Source organism: Athene cunicularia, assembly GCF_003259725.1.
Source record: "Athene cunicularia isolate RWA chromosome 2 unlocalized genomic scaffold, athCun1 chr2_part1, whole genome shotgun sequence".
NCBI classification, from domain to species: domain Eukaryota; kingdom Metazoa; phylum Chordata; class Aves; order Strigiformes; family Strigidae; genus Athene; species Athene cunicularia.
This window is the reverse complement of record NW_020799095.1, coordinates 99,536,491-99,552,967: the sequence shown is the minus strand read 5'-3', so window position 1 is coordinate 99,552,967 and position 16,477 is coordinate 99,536,491. Positions and strand designations below refer to the sequence as shown.

The window sequence follows — 16,477 nt, the reverse complement described above, 5'->3', positions numbered from 1 at the left end:
CTTCTATTTACTCATTTTTATAGTGGTTTTGACTTCAGTCCAGAATTTTGTCAGGTTGAGTCAGCTCCAAAACACGTGTACGTCACCTGTCTCCCTTTTGCAACTGGTATGCCCAATGTGATCTTTTTAGTAAGCTCTATACATTTGTAGGTTAAATATATCTTAAATTGAACTTCTAGTTGTTCTTGAAAAGTCATTCCAAAGTATTTATACAGAGATTTTTTTTCTTAAACGACTCTTTCAAAAAAAAAAAAGTTGTCATAATAATATTGTACTTTTAAAGAGAATTCTCTGATCTGAAACTTGATTTAAGTATTAAATTAATAATTAAAAACATAAAATGATGTGTATATATTTACAAAAAAGAAATTAAAACAAAACAAAAAAACCCCAAAAAACACACAAACCACCAAAAACCCCACAACCACTAAAATTTATCCATAGCAGCTATTTGTACAAGGAACATCTCTTTCAGTATTAACTTGTGTTAGACTGGAAGACCAACTAGTAGTTTTAACATCCAGCATGATATCCTTTCCTATTACTAGAAGCATAAAATCCAAATGACTTTTGCATATATGCTTGTTTTAATAACACCTTTCAAAACAGAGTTTCCTAAACACATTTCTGCATAATCCTATACTTTCTTTAGTGGATTGAATACTCTGTTTCTTTTGTAGACATGCTCTAATTAATGACAACTGCAGCAGGGATATAATTTGTGTATGTAGGTGTGCATGTGCACTTGCCCATATAATCCATGCAATACATTAAGAAAAGCTATCACTAATATTGCAAAATCAAACACTGATATTAAAAAATGCCAGAAATAAGTTTGCTCACAGAATAATAATATGCACCCATTTTCCCATGGGCCTCATAAATATTTAATGGTATAAAAATGACACAAATATATGGATATTATTTGCTTACACAATATGGGTGATGTTTATTTTGAAAGCCCTTATGCAGTGTCTTGTCTCTTTTCCTTGCTGAGTGGTACCTGTTTCTATATCTTGATATCTAAAGGGAATTTAAATGCACGTTTTGAGAGGAAACTTCCTTTTTTTCAGGGCTTTTCACTGGAGTCCAGGAACCCAAATTTTGAATTATTCTCATTATTCATTAGGCAATTGTAATTTTTTAGAAAACATTTTATTTGCTAAATGTGAGCAGGTTTCTAGGGGATGTTAGAACTGACAGATAACGTATTCCATAAAATGCAACTTCGCAACAATGTCCCATGTCACCAAAACTGAAACGTTTTTGGAGACATATGTGTTGATTCAGTTTCTGTCAGATAAGTGGAGGGAGAACAGAAAGAACAATTGTAAATGTTTTATGAACATGCAGTGAGCTTTTGATGTCTCATAAATAACACTTTAAATGTTTTTCCAAAATGATCTTTTTCTGTATGCTGTCATCACTTGCAATACTGCTGGAATTTGGTCTGTGAATTCAGAACTCTCTAGCATTCTCATACCACCTTTTCCATGTATCGTAGAACAATTCTGTATCATTTGCCATCTGTTGTTCTCCCTTATATCCAGAATTAATATCTGGTCTTTCTTTAGTTGCAAAATACATACTTTTACCTCATCATCTTTGATCTGGCTCGTGAGATTTTTTTCTAGGTAATTTTTCCATCCTCTGGCTTTTTGAAAACTCTCTCTGAACACAGGTACAATTGGAGAAGTTCTTCAGTTGTAAAATTGTTTCCTCTCACCCTTCTCCCTCACCCCTGTGCATATGCAGACTTGACAAAATGTAGATACTGTTTTAAATTAGATCGACTTTATGCAGCACATGGTTTTTCAGACTCCCTGAGCAGTAATCTAGATTACAGTATTATTTTACAGCTCTGAACACTTGCCCCTAGTATAAATCAAAAACCTGGTATATTTTGAGAGAAAATAAATGTTCTATTTTAAAACAGACTACCCACTGTTGAAAGCTCACTTGTAAAGCCTGGATAAGCATTTTTGTTGTGGGAATGTCACTGCAGATACATGGCAGTTCTGTGTGCACTTTGGAGGCATACAGAGGAGAGTTTCTTTTGCTAGATATCTCTCGGATAGTGTGTCTGGAAAGTCCTTTTAACATATAATGCTGTAACACTTTTGAAAGGGGGGGCAGGTAAAGCCTCTTTTTGCTGACAATCTACACACAAAGCATAGTCTAAGCAGGCCATTATGTCCAGTTTCTAATACATTTGTTAAGCTATCCATTTATGTATCTGTAGTTAGTTTACTTGAAGCTTTATTGGCTCAATCATTTATTGATTTGTGTTAGACGATTTTTGTCATCACCTTATCTTTATTAAAGTTATACAACTGACCAGACCTGTCATACTGGTTTAGAGACATTATTTGAATTTTCCTACGTTTAAAAGTTATCCACTAATTCCCACTTTTGCTTTCTCTGTTAGCCAGTTTATAATAGAGAATGACTTTTTATTTTCCACTTTATGACTTCTTGCTGCCTCATCATCCTGAGCAGTAACCCTTGGGGATGAAAGCTGACTCATTCACAGTCTAATCGAGCTTAATAATTGCAGTTTGTCACAGTTTTCAGTTATTTCAGTTTTCATTTGCCTTGGTATGTTGTCCAGGTGATGTACTTGATACATTGCTGTTGGATGCGGGGATGTTCACAAGGATGGGAAAGAAGATGGGTGGCTGAGAAATGGTATATTATTGGTTTAGGCAGAGGCTCTTTTTTTAGACAAAGAAAAGATCTATTGCCTGATAGCCTGATAGGAGATTGTTCTTTTACTGCATTATCAAAGCCCCCCGATATGACATGTGGTCTAGATACCCAGCTTTCAGATCAGATAGAAAAATATTTGTTTTTATTTCAAAGAACAGCTACATTGTACTGAGAGTTAATCAACATAAACATATTTCCAGTGTGAAACTGAAAATACAGAAACAACAGAATTTACAATACTTTTAAAATGAGATAAAGGAGAATATTAATGAAATGTGGTATTCAGTAACCTCATCTGGGTTCACCTGTTCTGCAACAGAATTCATAGTACTATGGCGGACCAAGAGACCATAAGGTTTTGCTGTAAAGAAAAGAATGTATTTTATCCCAAAGCAGGGCCCTTGTATCACTTCTAGTATGTACACATGTGCCCTGCCAATGCTAGCACTGATACTCAGTTTTACCAGTTTTGTTTTACAAGTTTTGGCACTTGTACATTTGGCAACAAATTTTTGATTGAAAGTACATATTGATCTGAGATTAATGCAGTATATAAGACCAACAAAAATTAAATAGTTGTTGACAATAGCTTGGAAGTTTCTTCTATGTTAGTTTTTGTCACTTAAGTAGTTTTTGTCTTGTCTTATCCTATTTTTTGATAAGGTATTCTTTGAGAGTACTTAATAACAGATGTTGTAGTTATAGTCAGTAACAGAATACTTTGAATAAAACTTTATTCACATTAGGCACAGTATAGTATATTCTTTATCCCATTTGCTTTAATTGGTTGCTTTCCTTTTAAATTATATTCCTCATTTAAGCTCATAAATTTTTCAAGATCTAAAGTAATTTAACAAAATAAAAAAAGAAATATGCAAAACGCACATTTGGTCAATGGCATAGTTATACTGAACTGGATTCATGATGGTAAAATGGATGATTGCAGTTGAAAAAGACATAGACTGTAATAGACTGTACTGCATCTTGCGCATTTGTCAATCCATTCCTCTTAGGAATCCAAAAATATCTATAAAATGCAGCATAAGCCAAAGAATCTTAATGGAATATGTATCTCCTGTTTTATTTATAAATATTTCAGTCAGATGGTATTCATCCTTAAAAATACAGTTCAGGAATCCAAATTGTAATGCCAGTGTAACAGGTAGGGAAATTGCTTTGCTTGATTAAACAATATATCAGACAATATGTATTTTGGTTATTACAATATGCATTTTGACTGTTATTATAAATTCTAATAGCAAAATTGGGCAGAATTTCTCAAGTGTGTTAGTTGTTTATAAACAACCGCCTCTTCTGTCGGTGGCTCATGTTTCAAAACAGTGCAACAATGAGAGACACTAAAGACCGCTGATAATTTTTCCAATTTTACCAGCCCTTGTTGATATCATATATGGATAACTTATGAAGTGGAAACCTTGTACAGTAAGAGCATCATGACTAGAAAACAGGTGAAGCACTGCAGAAGAAGGTGGGAGGGCAAATGTAGGGTTTTGTCAAATGTCATGACCCATTTCTAAAGAACTTCATATTATTTGTAATACAGTCAGATATGAGGGTTGGAACTTTAGGGAGCAGGCATAAGCCATTAGGACTGTCAATGATTTGATTTACAGTAATCGTTACTTGGCTAATTTGACTAAGCTTTTTTTTTTTTTTTGTTCCAGTAAGATGTTCTGTGTTATTCTTAGTTCAGTCAATGCATTCAGTCAATGCACAATTTGCCTTTACTTCCAACATCTATATATGCCATGTGTGCTATTTTGATCTACAAAAGAATTCCCAAAAAGTCATGGCTGTGAAAGCCTTTTTCTTATCCTTAGTGGCTGGCTCTAGAAAGAAACATGGTTTGGCATATGTGCTCTTAGAGATCTTATGTATGCTGGTCAATTCTCTGGATAGGTGACTGTAGAGTTTGATCACTCATGTTAATACTTGCTACGGTTTGATTATTAGGTATGGGTTCAAATGACTTAGGAATGGAAGGAGGAGTTCAGAAGTTCCTTTTGAACTCTTCCTATAGCAGGTGTGAAGATTAGATTAGCGGGAGTTATAGTAAATTCAAAGGTTTGACATCTGTCAATGTCAAAGAAAAATGAAAAAGAAATCCTGACAGTGATTTAGCTATAGACTAGCAAAAGAAATTAAGAAAACCAAGCTGTGAGAAATGGTCCTGTGTTGACAGACAAATGGTCTACATAAGTAGAACCGTCGTTCTATTTATCCACGTCTTCCTAACCTAATGTGAAGACTATTCTAGGTTTGAGCAGGAAAACACTGTAAACTTTTCTATGTTGTCTTATTGCTAGAGATACATATGATATAATGAGGTTTGGGCACTTTGTACATTCATTAGTCCTGTGTTTCAATTGTAAACCCTGATTTATGCCACATTTTATTTGGGTATATATTTTTTTTTTTTTTCTAAGCTTGACTACGTTGCATAACTTGATATTTAAATTTATGTTCTAATATAATTTTACCGTGGTTTAAACTCTTCTGGCAGCCAAGCACCACGCAGCTGTTTGCTTACCCTCCCCCACCCAAGGGATGGGAGAGAGAAATGGGGGGGTAAAGTTAAGGAGTTGCATAGCTTGAGATAAAACCAGTTTAACAATTGAAATAAAATAATAGTAGTAATAATAATAGAAAATACGAACTGGTAGTGCACAATGGGATTGTTCACCACCCACCAACCATGTCCAGCCTGTTCCTGACTAGCGATCCCAGAGAAGAGAAGATCCCAAAACTGCAATCCCAGAAGTGAGAGCCCTCCATTCCCAGCTGACCCTCCTCTATATCTATCATGATGTTATATGGTATCTGCAGTACCTTTGCAAGGAAACTACCATTTGCTTTACCTGTGGCTTGTTTTTTTTTCAACTTTTTATAAAAAAGCACAAATAGGTCTTTGCTTTTTTATAAAAAGTTGAAAACAGTGGATGTTTTGCTTTTGTGTCTGAAACTTGTGTCATATTTTATGAAGTTTGGAGAAATATTTATGCGAGTACTAGAACAAATGTGCAAATGGCTGCTTCATTTTCTAAGCCTTTCTACTGGAAATGTTGCAGATGTTATTTGAGATACTTTATATAAATCTCTTGTATATCTGAATTTGTTTAACTTCAGAAAAGAGATAATTTGTATCTGTTGTTATTATTGAGGTGAAATATTAAGAGTTTGGAGTTGCAAATTCTTTAATGGATTTTCTGTTCCCACTGGATTATCTGATTGAATCTTGTGCACTTCAAATTTTACAGAAGGATGCAGTGTTTAGAGGTGCCAATTTCCCTGGTAAACCTAGAGTTAACAAAGACTTCCTATAGAAAGATATTTTCAAATGGAAAACCATATAGGATGACCTGTATCTATGGGCGTGGCAAACATGATATAGAGACCAATGGCACTGTAAGAGAATAAAAAAGGAAATTATTTGATGACTGCATCTAAAAATAATTTCTGTTAAAGATTATATGCTTGCAAAATGCTTGTCATGAATCTTAAATATATGCTGGGATTGACTGTTAGGAAGGCTGGGCTTCAGTTAGGTGAAGCTTGTCAGTTATAATGAAATCTTGTCTTCTATTCTGCTTTTTGATAAGGTATTCTCTAATGCCATTTATAATGTACTAGGAAAATTTAGATTTTTTTAAAGCTGTTTCCTATTTTAATACATCTTGGCAAGGCTAAGCCTGCTGTGCCTATGGACAGATAGCAAACATGATGAATAGCCCTAAAGTTTAGTTTTGTTTGAACAGCTGCAGAATTTACTTAAATATGGACTGAAATATCCGTGACTAGGGTTATATTTGTTTTCCCGAATAGGAAAGATGTTATTCGTCACTGGAGTGAAACATCAAACATCAAAGAAAACAGAATTTTGTAACCCTGTGTTAATCTCCTGTTAGAAGTAAATGGTGTAAAAAAGCTGGAAAAGTTTCCTCTCTACCAAAGGGAAAAAGCAAAGCTTTTTCTGGTTTTTGTTGTGGATAATGTTAGATTCAATTCTTCTAAATTCGTGACATACGATTTTTCCTTGCCCCACTTGGGGTAGTGTGAGCTTTTATAGCATGTTATTCTTTTCTAAATAACTTAGACAAGAATGGGAAAAAGAGAGGAAACAATACTGTTTTATTTCAGAGTGTGAGGCTGTGCATAGATTGGCGTTTTGAGATAGATAAGCTATATTGTACCAGAGGCGCTGATCCCACGAACATCCAGGCTGGTGGCTGTTTGTTGCGTACCGGGGAGCATCTAGCCCTTCCCTTACTTGCAAACCAAGATACAGGAATGGGAACTGATGTTCCCACACTTACAGTTTTCTTCAAAAATCTGGGTTCTCAGGAATGGAGTAGTTTGCTTTTCCCGAAGAATGCCAATCAGTCAGTTTTTCAATTTTTACTGCTTTTTATTTTGCTGTTTTGTTTTTGATACCTGATGATTTTGTCATGAGAGAAAATTTGTCTGTGGTTCTAAACCTGATCTTTTACCTTTGAGATTCTGTTTTCATTACAAGGTTTTATGCCTCCTCAGAAAGTGGTGTTTAATAAATATATAATCATTTGTATTAAAAAATATTTAAAAATTACACAGCCTGCATTGAACCATGTTGCATTTGTTAGGATTAAAGATTAATAATCTGTTATCTGCATGCCTTGTTTAATTTTTATCTTTCTGTTTATTTTATTTTACAGGATGCTGTACTTTCGATGAGCCTCTCAGTTCCTGTGGCTATAGTCAGTCAGATGATGATGATCTTAACTGGGATCAGGTGAACGCACCAATAAAGCCCTCCTCAAGTCAAGGGATGCCATCTGGTTGGTCTTTTATTTTGCTTTGTTTCTCTTTGACAGACTATGGTTGGAATGCTGCTTTGTCTAAATCTCTTTGTTAATTGCAATACTCAGGTCTTGCCAGTGATTTTTGGGAGGGATATTTTGCAAACCAAAGGTTTTCTTTCATTGTGTGGGGAACATAAAGGTTAGAAGCTAAAAATAAAAACTTGGTGTCATCACAGAAGGCAGAAGGAAAACAGAATGATGGCATGAAAATGAATATAAAGTACTATGAGAAGCAGGCAGAACTACTCAGGAAGACTCGAAGGAAGAGGAAATAGTAGGAGATAAACGTGATCTTAGGTATTCTCACTGAAAGAGAGATTAATCAAAATCTGTTCTGAAAAGAAATAGGGAGTGAAAGAATTGAGAGAAACAGGAAAGGAGAGGTATTCCAAAGCAAAGGGCTTCAATGATATTATGCATGTTGTGTTTAAAAGACAGCTGTGATACTGTTATTTAATGTACTTTGTGCAATGAATGCAGCTGGACCTAAGACCATAGCAACAGCCCCTTGCATTCTGCTGAACTATAAATTTGCTCTGGTAATACAGTGATTCCTTTACAATTTCACTCCCACAAATATATACAATCCAAGCATTGTTTTTAAACTATTCACTAGCCTAAAATTTATCAATTATTATTTTTTCATGTATTTATCTAAGCATATTAAGAGTTCCCCCATGTACTGATCTCCATCTCTTGAGGGATGATTGCCTGCAGCCCAGCTCAGCATTTGCTCTGGCTTTTAAAGAGTGAGCTTTCTGTGATTATTGTCACCTAGAAGTAGCCAAAACATAAAAACACATGGGACTTCATCACTTAAAAGCATTGCAGATTAATGTCCTGGTGTTTCACATCCATTTCAGTTAGTTCTTTAAGGCACCCATAATGCATTTTGGCATTTGTGTAAAATCTCTTTAATAGTTGTCCTTTTCAAGAAAACATTCCTCTCTTATTTTTGGATGAGACAATTAGGAGATAAACAGTGTGCATCTTCAGAAGTGACTGTATAAACAAAATCTGAAAGTATGCACTCATCAGTAGGAGACTGATAAATGCACTAATGTACAATATGCAGCAATCAGCCCTAGATATCTTCACTTGTAAAAATGTTCTCAGCAGTCTTCACTATAGATTTCCCAATGTTGCCATGTGTTGTGGACACCAGTATATCCAAGGTTGATGGTTGAACTGAAGTGCCTTCTCCTTCAGCGCTTTGTTTCCTCTGACAAAGCTAGGACTCCCAACTTCAAGATGAATGTTCAGTTTGCCTGAGTTCCAGCACTTGGATCGTCCTGCTAGATTGAGTTCATCAGCTCAAATAAAGGAGGTTCTTGCAAATTCCTTTTTAAACTGGCTCTTGTCCAGTTGTCTTGGCACACACTGCTAAAATTTTTCTGGGCTATTTCATTAGTGCTTAATGCTGTTTCTCAAGTTGGAGGTACACACATAGTTTATCAGTCATCTTGGCTTGCAGTACAAGCTATACATTCTTTTTCTAAATCACGCCACTGGAAATTCTTTTCTATTCCAAATTTCATTCATTACTCTCCCCACTTGGATTTTGTGAAAGCGATTGTCAGTATGTGTTGTTCAGTCATCTTGGCAGATAGAAGAGGTTCAAATCTATGTACTTTTCTGTGACGACCGTAGGCTTGAGGATTTTTTAGTTTGTTTTGTTTTCCCAGGGGCAAGAGTCCAGTCAAGGGACTGATATTTTTATGGAGGGAAAATGCTACGTATGTCATCTGATAAATAGTTACATATAAATGATTTCTTATTTGTCTTCCTGCCTTTTTATCAGAAGACTAAAATAATGTTCTGATGATCAAACAAAAAGGTATTACATTTGGTAATAAATTATATTTATAGTTTAGGGAGTTTTATTCTTGTCCATAAAGGAAGTGAAATATGCCTTGGGAGTCTTGGGTCAGAAGATGAACGAGTTAGTCTGAAGGGGGTTGTGGATACTGGTGCCTTAAAAGGTCAAAAACCCCTTTGAGAGGGAAAGAAATGCTCATTTTTTGCAAATGAGAAACAGTGTGTCTAAGGGCACAATTCAGTCAAGTGGTATCTAATTTTTCCTCATAATTTCATCTAGACAGTTTTTTCCTGTTCTTGTTCAAACCATCATCTTAATGATTTTAATTAGTTTTCAGTTAGCCTTAGCCAGAGAGTTATGTGATACACTTATAAAATGATTTCAAGTAGTTTGTCAGCAGTTTCTGAGCTACATATTTTAGAAAAAATAACTTCGAATGATAATGAATAGAACATCTTAGATTAATGGTTTGTGGGGAATTCTTGGCTTTAAAGCAAAAGGCTTTATGCAACAATGTTGCAATACTAGAGTGAAACAAGAGCTCTCAGTTCAGTAGTCCCTTGTCAGTAGAAAAAAATTCTGCACATAATTTCAGGCAATATGCTTCAGTGAGTGGGTTGATGTCAATATGTAGTATTTTGTAAAATTTGGTGGCAGCCAGGGGGAGGCACAGTAGTTATGGAATTTGATTTATTTAATCCACATGAGTTTGTTGAGAGCCAAAATATTTATCTGAAACCAGGACATTCAGGTATGTTGTAGATGAAAACTGGTAAACTGTATCAAATATGATGATAAAAAATTTCTAAGTGTTTCTTACAGTTGACTTTAATCCTTGTTGGATTGTTACTGTAGTAGAGAAATATGAAGTTATTGCTACTAAAGTAAGTATGGTGCTAGCACTCTAATTTTCTTGATAAATATAAGTATGGCCTTTAATGAGTCAGTACTAATCTGAAATTGCCTTAAACGGACACAAAAAGCAATGACATATATATACTTCTGAATATATTTATATGGGTTAAATGAGAGTGGTTAATCCACTGCTCTTGTGTTTCAAGTGTCTTGGGAGTCAGAAGGAGTAAATGCTGTAGGAAGAGTGGCTCTTCCCTTTTCTCAGCCTCTGGCTTTATCCTTGTCTTTCTGTTCCAATAATGTATGTTTATAATAGTGTTCAAAACTTTAATTATAGAAACACTTAGTCATTATTAATGCCATCTTGCATTGTCCTATAGAACAGTTACAGCAGTTTGATATTAATGTGTTTATATACTACACATTTACAGTTACAGCTAACTGTAAACCCTCTAGCTGTAGTCCAGTAAAGATGTCTTCAGAAAAATATGCCCAAAGAGTAGATTACTCTAGAGGCAAGGTGTTGGCAGTGGGAATGCAGGGGTGACTACAGGAGCATATTCTCTGATAAGGGACCAGGGGCTGCCCCATGATTGACTCATCCAGTTCCAGCTGCCCCCAGTGGACCCACCACAGGGCACAGTTGAGCCCTTTAGTGACACTGGTGGCACCTTTATGGTAGCACATTTAAGAAAGGGTAAAAAATGCAGGGCAGCAGCTGTGAGTGAGAGGAGTAAGAAAAATGTGAGAGGCACCAGTGCACAGATTGCTCTGCAGCCCATGGAGAAGACTGTGGTGAGGCAGGCTGTCCCGTGCAGTCCATGCAGTTCCATGCTGGAGTAGATATCCGGTGCTGCAGCCTGTGGAGGACCCCATGCTGCAGCAGGTAGACATGCCCTGAAGGAAGCTACAGCCCCTGGAGAGCCCATACTGGAGCAGACTCCTGGCAGGAGCTGCAGCCCATGGAGAGAAGGCCATGCGTGAGCAGGTTTTCTGGCAGGGTCTGCAGCCTGTGGGGTACCCACAGTGGAGTAGTACATTCCAGGACTGTACCCCATGGAAAGGACTCATGCTGTAGTAGTTCCTGAAGAACTGCAGCCTTCTGGAATGATCTGGGACCATTGAAGCAGTTTGTGAAAGACTACCCACTGTGGGAGAGACCCCACACTGTAGCAGGGGAAAAGTATGAGGAGGAAGGAGCAGCAGAGGATCAAGTGTTATGGACTGACCACAAACCCTATTCCCCATTGCCCTGTGCCACTTGGGGGCAGAGGTAGAAGAGTTGAGAAACAAAGAAATGAAGTTGAACCTGGGAAGAAGGGGTAGGGTGGTGGGGAAGGTGTGTTTAGTTTTGTCTTTGTTTCTCACTATCCTACTCTAGTTTTAATTGTCAATAGATCAAATTAACTTTCTCCAAGTTAAGTCTGGTTTGCCCATGACAGCAACTGGTGAGTGATGTCCCTGTCTCTATCTGGACCTTCAAGATTATTCATCTCACTTTCTCCCCTTCAGCTATTGAGAAGGGGGAGTGAGAGAGCAGCTGGGTAGATGTCTTGGCAGCCAGACAAGGTCAACTCACCAGTAAAGACATTCCCAATCCAATTTATCACTTGTTTTTTTTTTTTTTTTTTTTTTTTTTTTTAAACGACACTTTTGATCAGTGTGGACAGTAGCACTATTGATGACATCTTCAATTTTGTCTTTCATTTAGATAATACCAAATTTAGAACATAATAATTTGTGCCAAATTCTTGCAGATTTTTGCCTCTCAGGTATCTACAAACCACTTCTTTGCATTTGGAGTGTGGTTGCAAAGATCCTTTTCCAAACCAGCTGCTTTGACTTTTTAAAAATTTCTTCTACAGAAGGGGAAAACTTCTGTTTTAGTACAGTAGAGGAAGCATCAAATATGAGCTATTTATCTCAATATTTTTTTTTGACTGTTACCTCCTTAGTTATCTTATATTAACATAAGTGTCGTTATAGCAATTTTGCTTTCTGCTACACCATGATATCAGTCTTCATCTAAATTTCAGGGAGAGATCTTTATGGTTTACTTCACATTACCTTACTGGTGGAAGGTGCTCCCTCTAAACACACATGTGACCACCTAATTGTTTTGAAACTCTCTTTTGTCACTGTGTCTGTTAAACAAAAGTGTGCCTAAATCCCTTTGCACTGTTCTATTAATTTCTGTTTCTTTACCTCATTTGTTTTTTTTTTTTTTTTGAATTCATTTTGTGTTTATCCAGCAGTTCTTGTTTAGTGCTCCAGGGTTCTGTGATCATGCAAATAAACATAAACAGTCTTCTGAAGCTTTTCTTCCTGCATTTCTAATCTGATTTTTTGGTTGCTCTCCAAAATCTTGATTTCTTTCTCTGGCCTATGCCTGCTCTACTCTCACTCCATAGTCCTATTTATGCTCATGTCCCATCCAACTAACTCATTGTGTCCTGTCAGCATTTAGGTGTTGTAGTGTTCCTAGAGTGCTCTGGTACTTCACATTAAAACTCAGAGCTATTGCTGTTCTGACATATTTATAGGAAGGAGTGCAGGCTGAGTGTGTGAGACTGCAGTAGCGAAGCCATCTCTCTGACACATGACAGTGTATCCTAGAACTGAAGAACATAAGAACCAAGAGCAACAAGAGGCATTGGTTGGATTAAAGGTGGTGGTGGGGTACAAACTGTAGAATGAATATATTTAAGTATGTATAAATGGACATCTACACCTGTATGTATGGATGCCAGCTAATTGATTGAGAATAACTGACAGACAGCAGTGAAAAGAGAATGTAGGGTTAGCTCTGAAATAGATAAGATCAGTAGTCTGAGGAATGAGTAGGGTAAGATTTGAACTCAGATGAGTGAACAAAACAACCAACCAAACAAGACACAGAAAAATATGCAAACTTCAACTCAAAACAGAATTTTTGAGATATGAGTGCATTGTGTTAGTTTACATACTGCTACAGTGAGTCTTGTCACTGACAGTGATGCAATTAGAATTTTACACATTACTATAAGAAATGCAAATATTTTCAATAGTCTGCTCTATTTGTCATTTGCTAGATATCATTTCTGTTCATGTCCATGTATTTTGTTACAAAACACTGTGTTCAGTTTTATGAAATCTTTCTACAGTGTTTTACAGTTCCAGTTGATTTCTAAAGGACAGTAGCATCATTTTTCTTCAATGCGATGGTTTGTTTGATATTATTGAAGGAATGTCAGCGCATTTGCAATGAGTCACTGGCATCAACCTTTCATTCATTTTAGAATAGTTCAAAACCAATTATAAATCAAATCTTCACAGGCTGCCATTCAGTGCATTGAAAGGATGTTTTCAGCAATGAAGACCTCTGCGTTTAATGCAGTGCTGGTCAAAGCCAGGATGAAGGATTCTGTTTGTGCTATTTGAGGTGGTAATATTTTATTTTCATGGTTATATGTGATTTTTTTTAATGGTCTGCTATGGTTATCTAGTGTTGCTTAATGTTCAGCAGTGTCTATGCTGTGTCTGCAGAAAATGCATATAATGCTTATATTAATTATTGTTTAAAATGGCCTTTTGATACCTAGTTAACAGACATGCATAGCTAGCAGGTATTCCATAAACCAAGATAGTGATTTAAAGGAGTTTTAATATTATAGAATGTGAAGTAGTTTACGTGAAAGATGTACATTATTGTTCAATTGTGTATAGAAGAGTTGCGATCCATTTTTAAAAGATAAAGTGATCAGTTGGCAAGCCTCTGTTAAAGCCAACTGCAGTGTCTTACCATGTAAAGTTATACTACTTTGATTTTCCATTGTGACAAGTATTTTATCATTAAGTATATTTTAGCACTGCATTATGTTTGTGTTCTGTGTGAGCAGGGATGCTTTTCTTCTGCTTACATTCATACAGAAGATAATTAAATGTGTTTCTTATTTGGTCGTGTTTCTCCCAGATTACTTTAAGTAGCTGCATTTTTAAATTAATTTCAGTTTTATCCAGAGATAACGTAAGGTACAATCAAGGTGGGAGTTGCACCTTATTCACTGTGTTCAAGTACTTCTTTTTTGTAGAATTTTCTAGACCTTGAACCACTAGGGTTTTATTTGGCATTTTATAGCACATCAGGTAATAGCTGCAGGCATTAAGGACATGCCTCTTTTGCAAGCAGCTCCAGCTCGTGTTGACACATTCAAGCTAGTTTCCAATTAACTGCGTAAGCTAATATCAGTTGCTGCTAATATGGAGCAACATATGGAGGTCAGCCTGAGCAAACCACTTGAGTACAGACCCAGCGAGCTTTGTGCTTCCATGGCTACAGTGCAAGCACTAAAGGGGTTAGCTATGTTAAAAACATACCTAAAGATTGAGTAGTGCGCATAACAGATTGGTTCAACAACCAAAATAATGCTGTCAACTACATCTGAGGTGTTCCTAGCTGTGATAACTTACAGGAGTCTTACAGTCATTTTTGTAACTTCTCACCTAACTTGCAGATTTCAGCACCTGTCACAAATGCAGGGTTTATTACAAATATTGAGCACCCAGTGTTCTTGCAGAGGGAAGTAAAAGGTTAATCAGCATCAGAATCTCTGATTCTGAATCACTGACGGGCAATGTTCCTAGCTTGCTTAATAGGCCAACTAGACAAGTTGTTTGAATCTATTTTGCCTACACATCTAATAGCTTTCAGACAAAATGGTGGGGTCAATATGCTAATGGCTTATTATATCTTTTATTGTAGATGTTCTCTACGTATGACTAATACTTTTTTCTTTTATAGAACAAAGTATTTTGAATATAAATAGTGTGGTTCATGAGGTAATGCACAGCATAGATGACCAACTTTTAAAATTTAATTTGAAATAATGGGCTTTCTTTAGTATTTATAATTGTAACATACCAAGAGGATAACTCTTGTCCTGTTTTCTTATGCAGTCCAGCAGCCCTCTGCAAAATCGCAGAGCATACTGCAACTCATGGAAGTGAGTGGGAGATGCTATGTTAGAATCCACCAGTAGTTGATAAAGATTTGTTAAAGATGTTTGACTGGCAAATGATAAATGTTTGAGTAACTCTCCCATAGAAGCCAGATTGAGGCTATATGAAAGGTCTGGGAATTCACTTCCATTAAACCAGAGTATTCTCTAAGCAACCTGGAAGGTAAAAGTTGACTGCTGAGGGTGTTTCTGTATAGCACCATGTAGTGCCACACAGTCCTAAGCAAGCCCTCTAGCCTAACTCATTTACTTTGCTGTGATTACATGTTCCTCCTGAGGTTGTATATAACACCTGCCATAATATATGCTGAGAAAGAAGCAGCTAATATAATAAGGTAGATACTGGAGCTGGGTTTGAAATGGATTTCTTGACGACAAAAATGTTTAGGATTACAAAGTTTTAAACATTGGAAACGCAGTCTCCCTCATAACTTCCACCCATAGTACCAGACACTATCCTGATGGTTAAATGCATCAGAATCTCCTCTCAGATTTCCCTGCTAAATGTCGAAGTGTACTGAATAACTGGGCTTTTGTTTGTCTGTTTTGTTTTCCCTCCCTGGAGTGTTCATGAGGAATTTCTTCAGATGTGGTAGGAGTATCCCAACAGGAGAGAGGGAAAGTGCTTCATGTTGTAAAGCCAGTAAATAATGTTTAAAGTATTTTATCAGGGTCTCGGGACAGCCACCTCTATCTTCTGGTGAACTGGCATTTTTCAGCTAGAATATTGGTCTGGAAAAGAAAAATTCAGTTACTTCTGGTGAAAGCTCTTGGTTCAGAAAAGACAACAGAGAATGTAAATTTTCTTTCCTGAGAATATGCCTAAGACATGTAAATGTACCTTAGGAAGCTTTAATCTAGGTAGTTTGGGACCTGATGGTAATATAAATGAAGTAGCACGTGCTTTAGCGTAGGGTCCCCTATGTACTCACTCAGTGCTGAAGGCTATGTTACTGTACCTTCCCTGCTGGGAGTATCTTACTGAAACCATCGAAGTTTCTGCTCCAGTTTCAGCAAGCTTGTATTAAGTAGCGGTACAGTTTTGGGGCTTGTTTGCCTGCCTGTTTTCTTCTGTTGGAGAATACTTAGCAAATTCGAGAAAAGCTGTGACCAGTAAAAAGCCTGTGAGGACTGTGAATAAACAGAGTCTGAAGATGTTCCTCTAGGAGCTGCACTCACTGCATTGCAAGATCAGGAAGAAGGGTAATAATCAGAGTATTCCTAAATAAGCTTTTTCT

At 36.5% G+C, this 16,477-nt stretch overlaps 1 protein-coding gene across 1 annotated transcript in view; it reads left to right on the top strand.

Annotated features, from left to right (window-relative positions):
• Window positions 1–16,477, top strand: part of PTPRM (protein tyrosine phosphatase, receptor type M) — a 406,723-nt gene that overhangs the window by 13,455 nt on the left and 376,791 nt on the right. Inside the window, exon 3 of the mRNA XM_026841434.1 lies at window positions 7,422–7,544. Within this exon, the coding sequence (XP_026697235.1) occupies window positions 7,422–7,544 (123 nt within the window). The remainder of the gene's footprint in view (window positions 1–7,421; window positions 7,545–16,477) is intronic.